Below are 17245 nucleotides of genomic sequence, written 5' to 3' on the forward strand. Positions count from 1 at the left end.
CTTTTATTCGGCAAGGATGCATTCAATTGATCAAAAGTGATAGTAAAGACATTTGTTACAAAATATTTTTTTTCTTTCCTTTCTTAACACCATTCCAGCTTCTATGGCTTATAAAAGATTTCAATTTCCAATTAATGCTATTCTTTTGAACTGTCTATTTTTTAAAGAATCCCGAAAAAGAACAATGCATCAGAAATGTTTCTTGAGCAGCAAAAGCATATTAGAATGATTTCTGAAGGATTTATTAGAATGATTTCTGATTGATCATGTGATTGAAGACTGGACTAATGGCTGAGGAAAATAAATAATTTTTTAAATCTTATTTTTGAGACCTTATAAGCTGCTAGAAAACTTAGTTACATAATGCTATAATATACATAGTACTGTTATACAAAGGACAGCAGCACTAATATCGGTCTTAAGCTCTCTCAAAGCTCTTGGATATTGACTATTGACTGACACCAGCTATTTCAAGAAAGGAATTGGTTACAATTACATTGCAGCAGAGTAGCTGTCAGATGTGGACTATTCTACATTAGGACTGCAGGGTTGAAATTGATTTTTTATTGTCTTTTCTACAGTCGTTGCACACCATTCACGCAAATCTAGTTTATTGACTTCGAGAGAGAGAGAGAGAGAGAGAGAGAGAGAGAGAGAGAGAGAGAGAGAGAGAGAGAGAGAGAGAGAGAGAGAGAGAGAGAGAGAGAGAGAGAGAGAGAGAGAGAGAGAGAGAGAGAGAGATCCATCTCAGACATGACTGCATATTACACATCACCAGCCGACAGCCTTAACCGGCCACACACTCACTTATCAAAAAAAAATACTGCACCTTTATCTGGTTAAGCACAGTCCACACCACATGCTCGTATTCCCAATACCAAGTCGATTTCCATTAACTTAAAATATAAAGCCGACTAGTCCCTGTGGGTTGTATCATAGAGGGTGTGTTTTTTCCATTAGCCCGTCCACCCGGCCCTGCCTGTCACACAGACCTCTGACTACAGCCTTTGTCTGAGTTCACTGATCTGCCAACAAACCTAATCGTTAAACCCAATACGCTCAAGATGCCGTGCGCAAATGCAGGTCCCGCTTCGCTTGAAGCAGTGACATGCTTTGACGTTTCTACCTTCCTTTTGCGGCACAAAAACATGCAGTGATTCTTACCTTCATGAGGGTGAGAGGCCCAGAGTTGGGCCATTTGCAGGCTGGCTTGGCTGGGAGCTCGGAAGGCCGGATCCGACGACCCGTGAGCGCCGGAGGCGCTGACGTATCCGCCAAGGAATGGGCTCGAGGCACCTGGGAAGGCATCACCTGCAAAAGAGAGGATCAAACGTTTGCTTATGAAGTGACAGCATAAAATGAGGCCATTAAAAAAAAAAAGTAAGCGCTGTCATTTGATATGATGACATTCCACTCAGGAGAATAGCCTTGGCAAAAGTGGAATGATTAGTCTGTGAAGCTCTGCGGTTTTCTTTTGAAATTCAGGAACCACAGTCACAAACCTGTTCCGACTGCCGGACAGCCTTTTAATTCCCTTCAAAAGAAGATTGTTTACCGAGAGGCAGAGAAAAACCACAAACACGAATTGCTTTTGCTTGTAAACAAATGTCATGAATAATTATTACTCATCCTAAATGTTATGTTAACTGTCATTACAATAGCCACCAGATGTGCAGCTTCAAAAGGGGGAATGTCTAAATAAGTGTGTTTTCTTTTTGCCAGCTTTGACATTGGAGCAGGAGACGACGCAGAGGCGCGTATGGTATTCGGTCCACTGCCTTCCTGGAGCTTTTAAAGTCAAATAGATAAAAACAACAGCGATAGGACATGCGGTTTCCCCACTGAGATCTGCAGAAATGTTTATAAATGCAGTTCAAGTCCATAACGACTCTGGACGGGTCACTAAAATTCCATGGGAATTGTTCAAATTTCCCCCTAGTGGGGATATTGCTTGAATTTAAAGGGATAGTTCACCCAAAAATGAAAACTATGATCATTTACTCATCCTCATGTCATTCCAAATCCATGAGGTTAATATTAAAAACACAACAGATATTTTCATAACAGTAAATACAAGTATAAATTAAATCTGTTCATCATATTAAGGAACTATATCTCTTCACAATACTTTTTAAAAATAAAACTCTTACATTTTGGTTACCTGGACTTGTCAATGGACGTTAAATTTAAATTTGTGTTTCAAAGATTGGTTTGCATGAGGGAGAGTGATGACAATTTTCATTTTTGGGTGAACTATCCCTTTAAATCAGCGAATTAAACCCATATGCCAAACTATTCAAGCATGACGTATAAACGGATGGCAGTGGAAATTAATGAGCCCTTCCCCCAATTCAATTCAACCGCTCTCCGTTCCCACATGCCTTTCCTCAATCCAGCGTGGGAGGGGCACTTCACACTTATTACTCAAACCAGAGATGGACTCGGACACACTTTCACAGATACACATACACACAGCACTTCCTCCTGTGCCGCAGACACCTTGGCACAATGGGTCCATTTTTTGCATGTGTAAATAGAGCATTAGCATGACAAGAGGAGGAGGAACAACAAGGCATCAACGGCAACATGAGCCTTTTGTAGAAGAGGTTAGCATGCGATTAACCTAGGAGGGAAGCAGTCTTGCTCTGCTGATGAACCGTTGGGCCATTGTATTGCACATCGCTAACAGCAGATGTGAACCCTTTGGACTGCATCTAAACATTAACCACAGGACAGATTAGACCTCTGGATGGGGTGCAAATGGAGGAGAGGAGATAGTAGAGGAGGAGGAGATCCATACTTGGGAGATGTGGAAGGATATAGTGCAGTATGCAAGACAAACACTATAACCGATTGCATTTGCAACACCACATTGCTTTGAAAAGAAAGAAAGAAAGAAAAAAGTTTTTCAAAAAAAGTTTTTCTAAATGCAGGATTGCACACCACTGAGCTTGTGATTCTGGGTCTATTGGCCGGGCCAGGGGTGCTCTTAAGCCTTTCCTTCAAACACACAGCAAGGGCACTGCTTTATTTATTCAAACAGAAGATCTGGACTATGGCATGGTTCATGAGACAAGAGGTCATGTTTTTTTTTTAACCCATTTGAGTCCAGTCCTATAATGCAAAGAATGAGAGAGGAGTCATTTAGGAGATGCTTCTAATCCAAAGCAAAGAGCGGTACATTTTTACTACAGGGTCATACTCTCATCGAGAGTGCAATGGTTACTGGGTAACTCAGCAATTGTCCAGTTTACAGTTCATTCCGTATGTGGTTTGAATAAAGAACCTTTAGGGTCTACGCCAACACTCCTTTGAAGATTTTCAAAAGTATGAAGGTACTTGTTCATCAAACAGCTTATATAAAATAATAAGCATTGATATTAAAGTTAGGGAAATCTGAAACCAAGTCATGATTTAGTCTGATTTGATTGTTTTGGAACGATTCATATTTATTTGCAAAAATAAGCTGAATACTAATTGTAACTGGAGAGTTGGTTTGCACTACAGTCGAATATTAACAAAATACATCAGGCTATACAAATGTCTCAATGACTGAATTCATGCAGGGTCATACAAATAACTAACAATAAAAAAATGGAATGCAACAAAATAAAAAAATAATCCCAAGACATGCATAAAAAGTAGTTTAAGTATATTCTCCAAATATGCATAATAAATAAAATCACAATGAATTTTTGCATGCCTATGTTCTATTAATGGCTATTTTGCACTAGAAGTAGGAATGGGATTTGGCTCCATTCAGCTCAATAACATTAATGTCAGGCATTGATATGGGGCAGTCATGCTGGCATTCAGCTTTATCCCTAAGGTGTTCAGTTCAATGCTCTGTGCAGGTAAATCAAGCTATTCAATTCCCACCTCAACAAACCAACTGCACTGGCTATGTTTTGTAAATGTGTGTACTGACATCAAAACAGAAAAGGGACTTGTCTGAACTCTTTCAAAAAGTACAAAAAGTCTAAAACATCTGAGCTGGGATTTCTAGTGGCGTTTAATGTTTTGCTATGCTAATTTAGAAAAGTTTCAGTAATGTTGGGGTTTTTTGTGGGGGTTACCATCATGGTGACAAATGGAGCATGAGCTTGGTTTGAGAACAGGTATATGTTAAGTGTTCTATATTGCTTTACTCATTCAGCAATTGCAATGATATGCTAATGCTAGTCAAAGCATTGTGTTGCCATTTGGCAAGTCAGCATTTACTGAATTAGCTAGTTGCGTTTCCTCTACTAAAATATTTAAGTTGAAATAACATGATATTTCAAGTTAAATGCATGAGTTAGCTTACGCAAATATTTTGAGTTAAGAGCAAAACTTTTACCTCAAAGTTTTGCAAACTTATTAGGGTTTACAGTATATATATTTTTTTTTTATCCAAAACTAATAAATTTTTCTGAAGAAAAATCGACACTTCACCTATCTAACCCTTGTATGCTGACATGACTGTCCTGTAACATGTCTGCTATTTGCTATCCCCTGTCTGTCCACCCTATCCAAGTCACATCCTAAAGTATGGTCCACTGGCAATGTTTGTCTATGGCTGTGTACTTCACTGCTGGGTAAGGCTGGATTAACTGAATCACAAGTTTGTCCAGACTTTTGATCATGCAAAGATACATTCATGCAAATTGAGTTTTGACTGAGTACAAGTATCCTTTAAGTTTATGTAGGGTGAATGCTCCACTCAAAAGGAATCACAGTTATGCCTATGCCACAGCCTGTAACATAAGCAGCAGCAGCAGCTCCTGTCAAATAAATATAACTAAATCCTCAAAGCCAGCATCATTTCTGTGTAGTTTCCAGGCGCAGTGTGAAAACCACAACACAACAGCAACCATAAAACTGTTGCCCTGATCAGTGCCACAAGATCGTTTACCTAGAAGTACATCCAAGAAGGTCTCAATGGGAATTTACGAAGTCACTTGTTTCACATTATCTCTGAAATATTCATATCCCATCTGCAAACATTTCCCAATGCCATATAATCCCTGTGAACCCAGAGTTTGCAGGGCATGTTAATTGTTTCCAATCATTCAGCTTTATAGCGCTCAGTCGTCATTTAGGATGCATGAAGAAAAACATAAGGGGTTCAGTAGGTCAAAAAAAGTTCAGTTCCTTAACATGAGATGTGAACAACATTTTTAGAAGAGTTTAACTATTTCCCTCCTCCAAACGAAATGGCCACTGTCAGAAGACCAGCTGAATAGGACACAGGAATTTCCTAATTGCTCGTTGCTCAACTTAACTGCAACCCAACAGGCCTTGCACTGAGCTTTCGCAATTCCCCAACCAACACCCCTTATAATTAAAGCCAGACTCTTAAAAACAATTCAGAAAGAACTGTTGTAAATTAGAGAAAAGAGAGACACTAATTAGAATAAGGCCTTAAACTGAGGCAAAGAAAACGGGGCCGTTAAAATACTCAGAGCCGCTCTTAACTGGTCCTTCAAAGCACACCACCTGCTCTGAAAAACATAAAGAGCACTCCCACACGACAAAAGATGACATTATGATAGACATTGCAATGCTGTAGACAAAGCATGCTCAAGTCAACCAATTCACACATCAAGGGGAACTGAAACTGGATTTAGTGTCATTTAAAGCAAAAACCATGACGGAATTACACAAGAATGCAAAACGTGAATATACACAATACAAAAAAAATTTATGGTGAAGTGCATATTTAAGTTAAAATAATTTCTTACCTAAATAAATTTTTTTCATAGTCATAAAATCTAAATTTAACCCATTTATACATGGTTTCACTCAATTCATTAAAATACGGAAGTTGGTCTCAATTTATAAAAATAATTAACTAAGTAATTAAGTACAATAACATGCAATGATTAGTCCAACATAGCAACATTAGGGACTTTCGCACCGGGTAGTTATAGGAACTTAGTTATAGGAACTAGCCACTAAAGTGGTTCCCCTAAAGCCATTTTCCTGGTTGCATTCACACCGGCAGTAGGATCTCTGAAGTGACGTAAACCGCGTTCATTGTTGTGACTTATTTTGACGGCGTGGCTGACATTTATTTTGACGGCGCTGAGAACGCCAGAGCCTGAGCACATAGTGCTCCCATTCTCCGTCTTCATTAGATTACGATCTGTTTACCAGTCCTGTCTAATACGTTATTAGACAGAACTGTTATTACTTGACAGAACTGTTATACAAAGAAAGTAAACCGTATTTGAAACCGTATTAGCGTTTGCCATGTGTATGATGCCCAATGTCGCTAGCTGAGCAGAAATAATCATGGTCACCTTGGATTTTCTCCTTAAAGGTTGAGAGGTCCATCAATCACGGTTTTCCATGTTCGTAGAAGTAAATATATAGGCTATAAACTCTGTGTACACTGCTTCTTTTTTTTTTTTTAATGGCAGGTGCTGGTGTTTCGCGTGCATTCGGCCAATCAGCTTACACTTACAAGTCACTGGTAGTTCTGACACTTCTCTCAGCTAATTTAGTTCCCGGTTCCTGCGCTGCGAACACGGCATAAAGCGGGTACTTCCACCATTCGTTTTAGGGACTATGAAAACTTTCCTCAGGTGCGAAAATATTGAAACATCTTTTTATTGACCAATAGCAGACACTAGTGGACCTGAAATTACTTTTTTATACACCACACCCTAATGTCTTATAATATCATCTTCCACTCAAGCATGTGGCTTTTTAAAACATGGTCAGGGAATTATTTTTTCTGTTACCCAAATATATAACAGAAGTATATAATCAAAAACAAAATCAAAACAGCGATCTAACAAGCTCCTCACTAGTTTTGTTATGTAAAAAAAAAAAAAAAAAAAAGGTTTACATGCCAGTTCCTTTTAACTAACCCTACTGGTAGCCAATAATTATGGTGGAAAACAGCTGTTCAACTTTTACAACTAGCCTACTATTAAGAATAAAACACCATCCTTGTTGAGCAATGTAACATTCACTTGGGAAAAGTATACATTTAAGATGTTTTGAAGAGTTATTTTTGGAAGCATTCCTATCCACGAAGTTTGTTGTATTTTTATGGCCCAATGGAAAACGAGTAATTTGGGATTCTATCTCAGCTCAATGCATCACCTGCAAAGAAACAAAAACATGTCAAACTGTACCAGTTCTAACAAGTCAACCTGGATCTTATATAATACACTGAATTCCCGCATCTCTCTTGCACTGCAGGGCTCAAACTGAAATTTTTGTTCAGATGTTTTGACAAGATAAGAGTGACAATATAATTGCTACCTATAGTGGTAAATCCAACATACCGAGGTAATCTTTGTCTAATAAACTAGCTTCTAAGCGTCAAGTTTAGGCATCACTGCCTATTCAACAACCGAGCCTACAACTGTGTTAAACAATGTGTCTGGGCAGCAATTCATCCTAGAAAATGGCAAGGATTATACATAGCCCTTTGTTGTATACAATAGTGAATGTTTAGTTTTGCATGCAGAGTTTGTCCTTTGGTTTGAGCAGAATATGATGTAGTCAAAGCTAAGCCTGTCGTGATAATTAAATAACCGTCTGATCGCGATTATTTGATCTAACCACGATTATTGCGCTCTTTTATAGGCCTACGGCACAAGGGGTAGTCATGGACCAAAAGTTCTGTTTTGAAGCGAATTATCATGCTTCCTCCGTGTCATATTCAGGGACATGCAGAGAGTTCCTCAGGGGCATAAATGTATCCTACTGGCCAAAAGTTTGAACAACTATTTTTTTTGTTTTTGAAAGAAGCATTTTATGCTCATCAAGGCTGCATTTATTTGATCTAAAATACAGAAAAAAAACTGTAATATTGTGAAATATTACTACAATTTGAAATAATTGTTTTAATACTTTTTTCAGGATTCTTAGTTAAAAAAAGAACAGCATCTTAAAATAGAAATATTTTGTACCAATATAAGCCTACACTACCGTTCAAAAGTTTGGGGTCAATAATTTTCTTTCTTTCTTTTCTTTTCTTTTTTAAAAAATAAATTAATACTTGTATTCAGCAAGGATGTGCTAAATTTATTTATTTTCTAAAAACCAGTAAAGACTTATAAAAGAATTTTAATTTAATGTTGTTCCATTTAACTTTTTATTCATCAATGAATCCTAAAAAAAAAAAAGTATCACAGGTTCAATAAAAAATTAAAAAACGGTTTTCAACATTGATAATAAATCCGCATATTAGAATGATTTCATGAATCATGTGACACTAAAGACTGGAGTTATGGCTGTTGAAAATCCAGCTTTGTATCACAGAAATAAATGTTTTTTTTTTGTTTTTTGTTTTTTAAAGTAAATAAAAAAAAAAGTTTAAAAACATTAATAATTTTTTCTGTCTTTTTGATCAAATAAATGCAGGCTTGATGCGCATAAGAGACTTCTTTAAAAAAAAACATTTGACCAATAGTACTGTACTATTATACTATTGCTGCATAATTATCTATGCTAGCATAATTATGTTTACTGCATAGTAAACGGTGTATCAATATACAAAGACAAAAAACAAGTGACTTGAATACTACTTACTATTAATGCTACTTTTGGTGCTGGTTTTGTGCAGTGCTTTGTAGTCAATTAACATCCATTAGTTCAACGACGCAGATTCAGATCGCTTCATAAATGTAAATTCGTCTGTCCATGTAATTTTCCAACGATTTATGAAATTACTGCTCCACTTCACATTGTCCAATGAAATTTGAACTTGTTGTGCCAGATGACGATTGGTCAGTGTATTCTACATGACAAACAGGCTTCAATGAATTATGTAATATTTTAAAATGTCATGTGTTGATATTTAATTGAATCGACACACTATCTTTTATTATTGAAAAAAGCAATTTTATTGCCGTCGAGCCATATAAGTTACTCACTGAAAGAACCATATTTGGGTCGAGAGCATCGGTTCCCGAGCAGACCGTATAATACCTATACGTTTACACCAGTGCATTTACATTTTAAAACGCATAACCGACCCTCGAAAACGGAGACTGACCTCTTCAGTCAAGTCTGAAGCAAGACAGTCACACGCAAGTGACGCAACGCATTATGGCAACGACACCTCAGACTGACAGAAACGTAAAAATAAACGTGAATTTAGGCTACTTTAGTTTTGTATACATGGTCATGTTAATTATAATCAAATGCATTTTGTTTTATTGACCAATATATTATCATTAGGGATGGGACGGTATGAAAATTTCATATCACGATTATAGTGACCAAAATTATCGTGATTATCAATATTATCACGGTTTTGTTAAAACGAGATTAAAGTGTTCAAAAAGAACTGATGCTCACACTAAAAACAGTTTAGTATTTGAAAATCAACAAACAACAAATAAAACAAGCAGCTCTATGCACTTTTTTAAGCAAGATATGCTTAAAAGCATATTTAAAGCTTGCTTTAAAGGCATTTCCTTCCTTATAATGACCGTCGTCAATAGCAACGCATTATAACACAGCGCACATCCATGTATCGCAACGGACGCGCACGCGCTCTCTCGTTTCATTCAAATACAACTTGCCGTCTTGCATCTCAATTCTTGGGCGATTGTTTTGTACGCTGTACAAAACTGATTTATAAACAGGTAAGATTTAAAACGTTAATCTCAATTCAATATGTCCCTGTAATTGTGTGGTAAAAAAAAAATAAAAAAATTTGGTGTAATAAGTGTACAATGATAGTCTTGTTTGAACTTGTTCGTTTTTGGCTCAAAGCCACTTGCTGCGAACTTTTCTTCGCGGAAGCTTCACGTTTATTTCAAGTGAGTGAGCTCAAATATTTCAACTCAAAACAACATTTGTGCCCAATTATTTCCCAGACGTAGTTTTTGGTAAGTTAACTTGCCTTGCGTTCGCTATAAACAGTGGGTGATGGTCACACAAGAGGACTCGGCAGATTTGAAGTGTTTCCCCCCTATTGTAGTGACCATCCTCGATTAAGTTTCACTCAACACTTTTGTAAAAGGCCCAATGACGTGACGTGCAATTTTGATGTCCAAACCCCTTTATGAAGTCAAAATAAGGAAATGTTTAATAAAAAGCACATTTATTGAATCTATTGATCTCTGTTTATCAAATGATATAAACATATATTGAGGGTATTACAAAGTGTAAGAATTATTAGACATTATAGTCACATAATGTCATACCGGATAACTGTCCGGACCTTAGAGTGACATACAAAAAAGCCAAACAAACTGTAAAAAATCTAATAAACCCTAACATCTCTGCCACAGGCATTATTGTATGAGTCTTGACAACAATATATTTAAATATTACAAAGAATATGACATCCAGTTGATTGTTATGCTTTGGAGCATTCTGTCCCAAAACTGGTTGTCAGCCAATGTCATCCGGGATAACAAGCAAACTGGAGCAATTTTATTGTGAATATTATTTTGACACGATGTGAGATAGCATGTTACCCAATCAGGAAGACCCTGATGGACCCCCAAACAATGGTGAAAGGTAAGTATGTCTTTCATAAAATGTGTTTAACTTACCCTTTTTCTTCACTAGCACACTATGTAGTAAAATCCTGTCATATGGGATAACGCTAAAATAACATATATAATGTGGATTTTATGTAAATATGTTTATTTAGCATGAATTTACATATTTGGAAGTTGAAGGTAAAGGTTGCAGATTTCTATAGGTAGCCAAAAATACTGCCTGATTAAGATTTAAACTGAGTTTTGTCATACCGGATAACAATTTTGTCATATAGGATAACAGTTACTTTCTGTTTGACAATATTTTATTATACAGTTTTCAGCTTTAATTTGTATAATTTCCATTAAAATTGTGATATTAACATATCATTAACATTGTTTAGTTAAATATTAGCAAATTATATAATTCATAATAATATTCAATTACACTTAATTATTGTCCAACCTGTCATATTGGGGAATCAGCCCCTTTAAGTCTATAAAAATATAGTGTTCATTTAATGAAACTAATGAAATTTAGTGATTCAAGGTACTTCAACCCATTAATAAGATTTTTCTTTATAAATAGGCCTATGTTGTTCAATTACATGCTTTTGTAAATTTGTTGTTCAAATAAATGATGTTCAGTGAAATGAGTGAAGATCGCCTACTTTAACCCTTTACATTATTTATGAATATTGATGTAGAGTGACTATGATCATCAATAAAATGATTCAGGGTACTTTTCAGTACTAAATTAAACCTAATGTTGAAAAGTTGTGCTGTTCTGATATTCATAAACATGAAAAAAATTTTAAATGTATTTGTATACTTGCCAAATCTGGGAAGAAACTACACTGAGTTTGTGTGTAACAGTTTACACACTGAAAACCACATCTGTATTTCTTTACAGTGGAGCCTAATTAATTTCCTTGGAAAAACATTGCATAACATAAACATTAATTATTTATGAACATTATTAAGTGTTGTAAAAATGACAATTCATGTGTTAACTCATATGGTGTCATACCGAGTAACAACTTAAGTCAGGCGGGATAACGCTGTTTTTTTCCATTGAAATGCATTATTTCACTTCATGGAGTTGAGGAAACAATAATAACATGTTACCAAGTCCTGTAAAACATTTTCAGACATTTCACATTTTAAATCACATTGCAGTGTTAAAATGTGAGTAAAGAACTTGAACAAGTAGGGTCACGTTTAAAGAAATCACAATATAATGAGAAAAAATTGTTGTGCAAAACATTTTTTTCTGTGCTCCAAATATTGTTTACTGCATCACTTTATATATTAATTAAGTATTATTGATTTGAAAAGTTTTAATATCGTAATATTTAGAAAATGCATTAACGTTATCCCGTATGACATTTTGACTGGTGTCGTCACATGATTCTCAGTTAAACCGCTTAAAATACATTGTTTAAAATTGAGATTTTAGTAATAAGTAAAAAACATCCCCATAAAGATAATAACTACTTTGATGTGCAGTTTTAACCTTTTTGAATTTTTTATCAGTTGAAAACCTTATTTGTCACTGGCCCAAAAGCCGAAATATGACCACACCTCAGATTTGGTCCTCTTAAAACGCTGAAAAATCTCCCGAGTACGGTCATTGCCTTTCGCCATTCCTTCTCGAATAGAAAAAACAACATTGCGCGCTGCGCCTGCGTCACACTGTTGCTGGCTGGAGCGGATTTACAGTGAGTTATTAAAATCGCGATAATCAAACACGGTTTTAATGATAATTAAAATTTGATCGATAATACTAACCGTCAGTACATTTTATCGTGGTTTATAGTGAAACCGGTAATCGTCCCATCCCTAATTATCATTGATATTTGTTGAGAAGGGCACTTTTGATTAATTTTGAAAAAGGGCAGGACTGTCCTGTATTAGCATATTTCTGCCCTCAGACATTCGACACCCCCCATGGAAGAGAGGGGTGGGGTGATCAGTTGCTCATTACCATTTAAAGAGACATGCACCGAAACGGGTCACTGTGAACAGAGCTGTTTTTGAGGAGGTAAAAAGGCTGTTTTACACAACAATTGAGGAATTACAAACTTTACATGAACACCCTAAAGAATCATACCAACTTGTGGAAAATGGGCATCCGATGACCCCTTTAACGCGTTTAGATTTTTATAAAATTACTGTGCAGATTTTTTCAAGAATTACTTTTTGCTGCTGATTTATACACCAAGTTTAATAAAAAAAAAATTTGTCATAGCTATTGAATATATTTATTTAATATTTAAGGTGTTAACTGTAAACTTACACTGCAAAATTATAACTTACAAAGCATTAAATTCATCACAATTACTGAATGAAGCACAAAAAATGTATGACAAAGCCCTAAAACAGACAATTAATCGTCAAAGCCCTTAAAACTGGCAATTAATCGGCATAATCGCAATTATTTTTTAGACAATTAATTGTCAGCCAAATTTCATAATCATGACAGGCCTAGTCAAAGCACTTGGGAAGTAAATGATTCAGGACAAAAGGTACTTTTCTTTACTATTTAAGCAGACTTGAAATACAAAGACTCAAGTAAATCATCTAAAAAAAAAAAAAAAAAATTCTATTGCTGTCAGAGGATTTGCCTTTGAGCTCCACCCAACGCCTGATTGGTTACCAGGAGAGGGAGAAACATGAGCCAGCAATAGAAAGGTCAAGCACATTTATGACCACCAGCATTCAATCCTTCCTTTCAAGACAGAAAGCTGTTAAAGTTACAAAAGTAGCATTTGTTCACAGTGTGTCTTTTTAAGGTACTGTCAGCGAACAGAGCCGTGACCTTGTGGCCAATGAACGGTGTACGCATGGGATGAAATTCTTTGAAATTACTTGCCCACAATGAAACATGAAAAAACCCAGCATGAAACACACACAGAGGCAGCTCTGTAGTAGTATGCGACAGCTTTCTCATCATATCTACTTCAAACAGCTGTGCGATGTGACGCACTGCCCTTCTAACATTAATATCTGCACTGAAGAAAAGCTGCTCATCACCTTTTCATTACACAAGAACAACATTGTACATCTTCAGTGACATGGAAAATAAGGCTTTGTATCCAAATTCAAGATCCCACCATTTCAGACATTACACAGGGAGCTGTGATTTCACCTGACCCTTTCATCTTTCCTCAGACAAATTAGCACATGATGGCACATGCCTGAGGAGAAAAACCCTCAGTAAACAAAGGGTTTATTTTTATTTCACCATTTTTATTATTATTAATCATAGTTAATAAAAATACATAGAAAAAGGCAAAATAGCACATTTCTTCATGAGATGATCACATTTAAAAAACAAATGAATTCAATAAAAATAACAATTATTTAAACAAATAAAAACGACCATTTACAGTAAGTAACAGGAAAACATTCTAGAAGTTCTAATACAATATAAATGGAATTTTCTTTTTTCTTTCTTAGACTTCACAGCTGATCAGAAGCCATGTAACTAATAAATAATACTAATAAATGGATGGCTTTATCAAGATTACTCAATGTAAAAGTAGTTACATAACCCAAAACTGCACATTTAAAGAACAAAGTACCAAATAATTAATGTAAATGAAACTAAAATGAATACAACAGTATGCATTTGGCAAATTTTTGCCATAGCTGGGCAAGCTAAAATAGTACAAGCGTCTTCAGCACTTATTTCCAGGCACTGTAACTGGAGTCAGTGATATGAGAGCAGGGCTGTAGTGCTGGCTTTCATTTCACATCCTTTGTTAGCTTTTCAGAGGCACGGCCTAATCCGAGGTCAGGTCACTGCTACCCTGTATGGCCCTTCCCCCGACACAAACTACCCCATCCTCATGCAGACCGGTCTCGACACCACCCTCACTGCCCTTTGGCCCATCCTTCAGACACGTGTGCACATGCAGCCTCAGCAACTTCAAATGAGAACACTAATTATTACTGCTAGTGACTCAATGTACTGTAAAATGTCATTATCAGCCTATAAAATAATTTTTAGATACCAATTTACAAAAGAACTTCCAGCAAAGCATTCATTGGGGCAAAGGTTTGAAAATCAAACCTGCACAAAAAATGTGAGAAATATAAAAGAAATATAAAAGTATAATATAACCCTCACAATAATAATAAATAATGAGAAATATTATATTATAAAATGCAAAAAAAAAACCTTGATCTAGGGTGGTGCTCACATTGGCAGTTTTGTTCGAAACGCAGCACAGTTTGCATAAAAAATTGGTAATGCGAAAGCGGTCATACGGACCCCGGAGTGCATCGGGGTACCGAACCCGAGACTACCTATAGGAGTTTGGATACATCAGAACCGTGGTGCAATTCGGGTGAATGTGAAAGCAACTCGGACATGGGAAGTAAAATAACATGCACATGTGTTTTAGACGATGACGGCTTCATTAGTTCAACAAAACACATGTAGGGAATGACAATGGTGATAATTTCCCTGGGATACGAGCGAGAATGAGCGTGCAGTGTAATCGCGCATGAGTGCAATCTGAGAGGCAAATGAATGGCTCGCAATCTGCAGTCTCCTCAAAACAGTCAGTTACAAGCAGCAGAAAGACACCTTCTTGCAACACACAGATGCAAGTGTCATTCACTCCGCTGCGTATAACAGCACCCAAAAAAACAACTTTATATTGACCCACGTCCTGTAATCATGTTTGTGATGACGTAAGATGATCGCAAATGCCCCGGGGTTCGATAGAATCAAGAGAGTGTGAAACCAGACCAACGCTGCAGGGTGTGCCTGGAACAAACGCACTCGGGATTGGACCCTGTCAAACGTGTGAAAGCCCCCATAATCACCCTTCCAATCACGTCAAATCACATTTTAATAACATTTTTCCCACTTCTTGCAGATTTTAAATCAAGGACGTTCCATTTCCCACTCTTGCTGTACAATAGGATCATTCTAAAAGGAAATTCTGCTTTTTTTTTTGGGTCGCATTATGAAGAAAGACTAAAGATCAAACACTCAGGGAGAAGAGCTTCAAATAATGAGAAAAAAAAAGGAAAATTCAGAACCATCCGGACACTTAAAACAGAAAAATAAAGCGGCAAACACCCTCCAGTGAGACTCTCAGCACTCCTCATAAAACACGTTCATGTGAGCATGTCTAACAGCCGGGGCATTTTATTTCAAATGTGCGCAGCGCATAACCCATGCAGGATGAGCAAATGGGGTCTACGCGGCAGGACACTAAACACTTTATGTTTAATTCAGAGGAAAGTCAAGGCTGCAGGACGTTTACACACATCCTCCCCCCTTGCTCTCTTTCCATCAGTCCCTTCTCTCCTTCCATACCACTCAGGACAAGAGGGGGTTGGACTCCTGCATTTTACCATTCACTCTTTCAGCCGAGCTCCTCGCCTGTCACAGCAGATCACAATGAAGGACAGGTCTCATACTGTCTACTACGGCCCGCTACCGGCCCACGCTGCAGGCAGACCACAGAGTAAGTTCCACTGCAGTGATAGAACCAGACAGCACAGAGGACGGTCACACATTAATTCGGCTCTCGCCGCATCCCATTGCTAAATAAACAGCAACAAATCACTGGTTTAGCTCCTTCCCCCTCTCAGCACTTCATAGGAAGGTTCCTGTAACCTTGAAACCTCAGCATACAGAGCAGGAAAGGATAACACCTGGATGGCAAAGGCCATTTTTACAAGTGGTTTTCCCCCCTAAAAGCAGCCGCAGGGTATAAATAAGGGTTTGTTCTCTTCCTGATTAAGGCAGCGCAGCCATTTCTGGTGAAGTCATCAAGACGACGGTATAATGTATAGCTTATTAAACAGAAAAGGCTGAAATAACAAATGTAACACAACAGGAACGTTCATGCTCAGCTCTGGATACCCGCAAGCTAGTGGAACGACAGGAAAGTGCAAAGATAGTTCTTCAAAAATAGAAAATTTTACAGAAAACTGAGTTGCCATTTGGGGGTTTAGCAAAAAGAGGGTGCTCAAATGGAATCAATAAAACCAACCCCAAAATCTAAAGGGGAGTGAACCATGTGGAGGCAGTCATTCCTATCTTGAGGCCAAACACCAGGGTCCTCTATTAAAAACAGCCCATAAACCACCAGTAGGGCTGCAACTCCAGGATCCTCTGATGCGGCATATGAAAATCGATCAATCATACATTCCAAAAGGCAGCGCACTTCAAAGGCATATCAAGCAAAGATTTGCATTTTCCCATGATGCTTCAGTAATTCAAGTTGCATGGGAACCCTGTTAAACGAGTGCTTTGTGGAGTAGAAAGGCTTCATCATGCAATACATTTCATGTTCAGCACGTCGAACAAACATTAACATCCCCCTATTAGTAAGATTATTACAAATGCTAAAGCTAGCATTACTAATATAAGACAAGGAAGTAAAAAAAAATTAAAAATTAATGGATGATTGTTTAATCTGAATAATAGACAACTAGTGACTCCAAGACAATGAGAAAGGAAAAACCATCAACCAGAAAATGCAAGTCAAAACGAACTTAGTGAATCATTCTCTGAAGTTTAGAAAGCCAGATAATCTTCAGGTAGATTAACATCCTTTAACAATCTCTGAACATGTCAGTCATTGCCCAGAAATTGAGTATTACACAATTTAAGCTTGCTCTCCTTCATCCGCCTTCCAGAAAAACCATGTTAATGCTCCTGTCCCTAAACTACAGTTATGAAGGTGAGTAAATTCACTAAGTTCCAATGTGCCCATGCAAATCACTTTCAATTGCATTAATTACACTGTCATATTGTATCATATATAAAATAAAGG

At 37.0% G+C, this 17245-nt stretch overlaps 1 protein-coding gene across 5 annotated transcripts in view; it reads right to left on the reverse strand.

The window, feature by feature from the left end:
- The window catches only part of tnrc18 (trinucleotide repeat containing 18), a 71157-nt gene that overhangs the window by 48020 nt on the left and 5892 nt on the right, over window positions 1–17245 (reverse strand). For all 5 annotated transcript variants that reach the window (XM_082167568.1, XM_082167566.1, XM_082167567.1 and 2 more), the window contains exon 3: window positions 1165–1311. In XM_082167568.1, coding sequence (XP_082023694.1) covers window positions 1165–1311 — 147 coding nt within the window. The remainder of the gene's footprint in view (window positions 1–1164; window positions 1312–17245) is intronic.

The sequence above is a fragment of the Leuciscus leuciscus genome (genome assembly GCF_965113295.1).
Source record: "Leuciscus leuciscus genome assembly, chromosome: 1".
In the NCBI taxonomy this organism is placed as follows: Eukaryota; Metazoa; Chordata; class Actinopteri; order Cypriniformes; family Leuciscidae; genus Leuciscus; species Leuciscus leuciscus.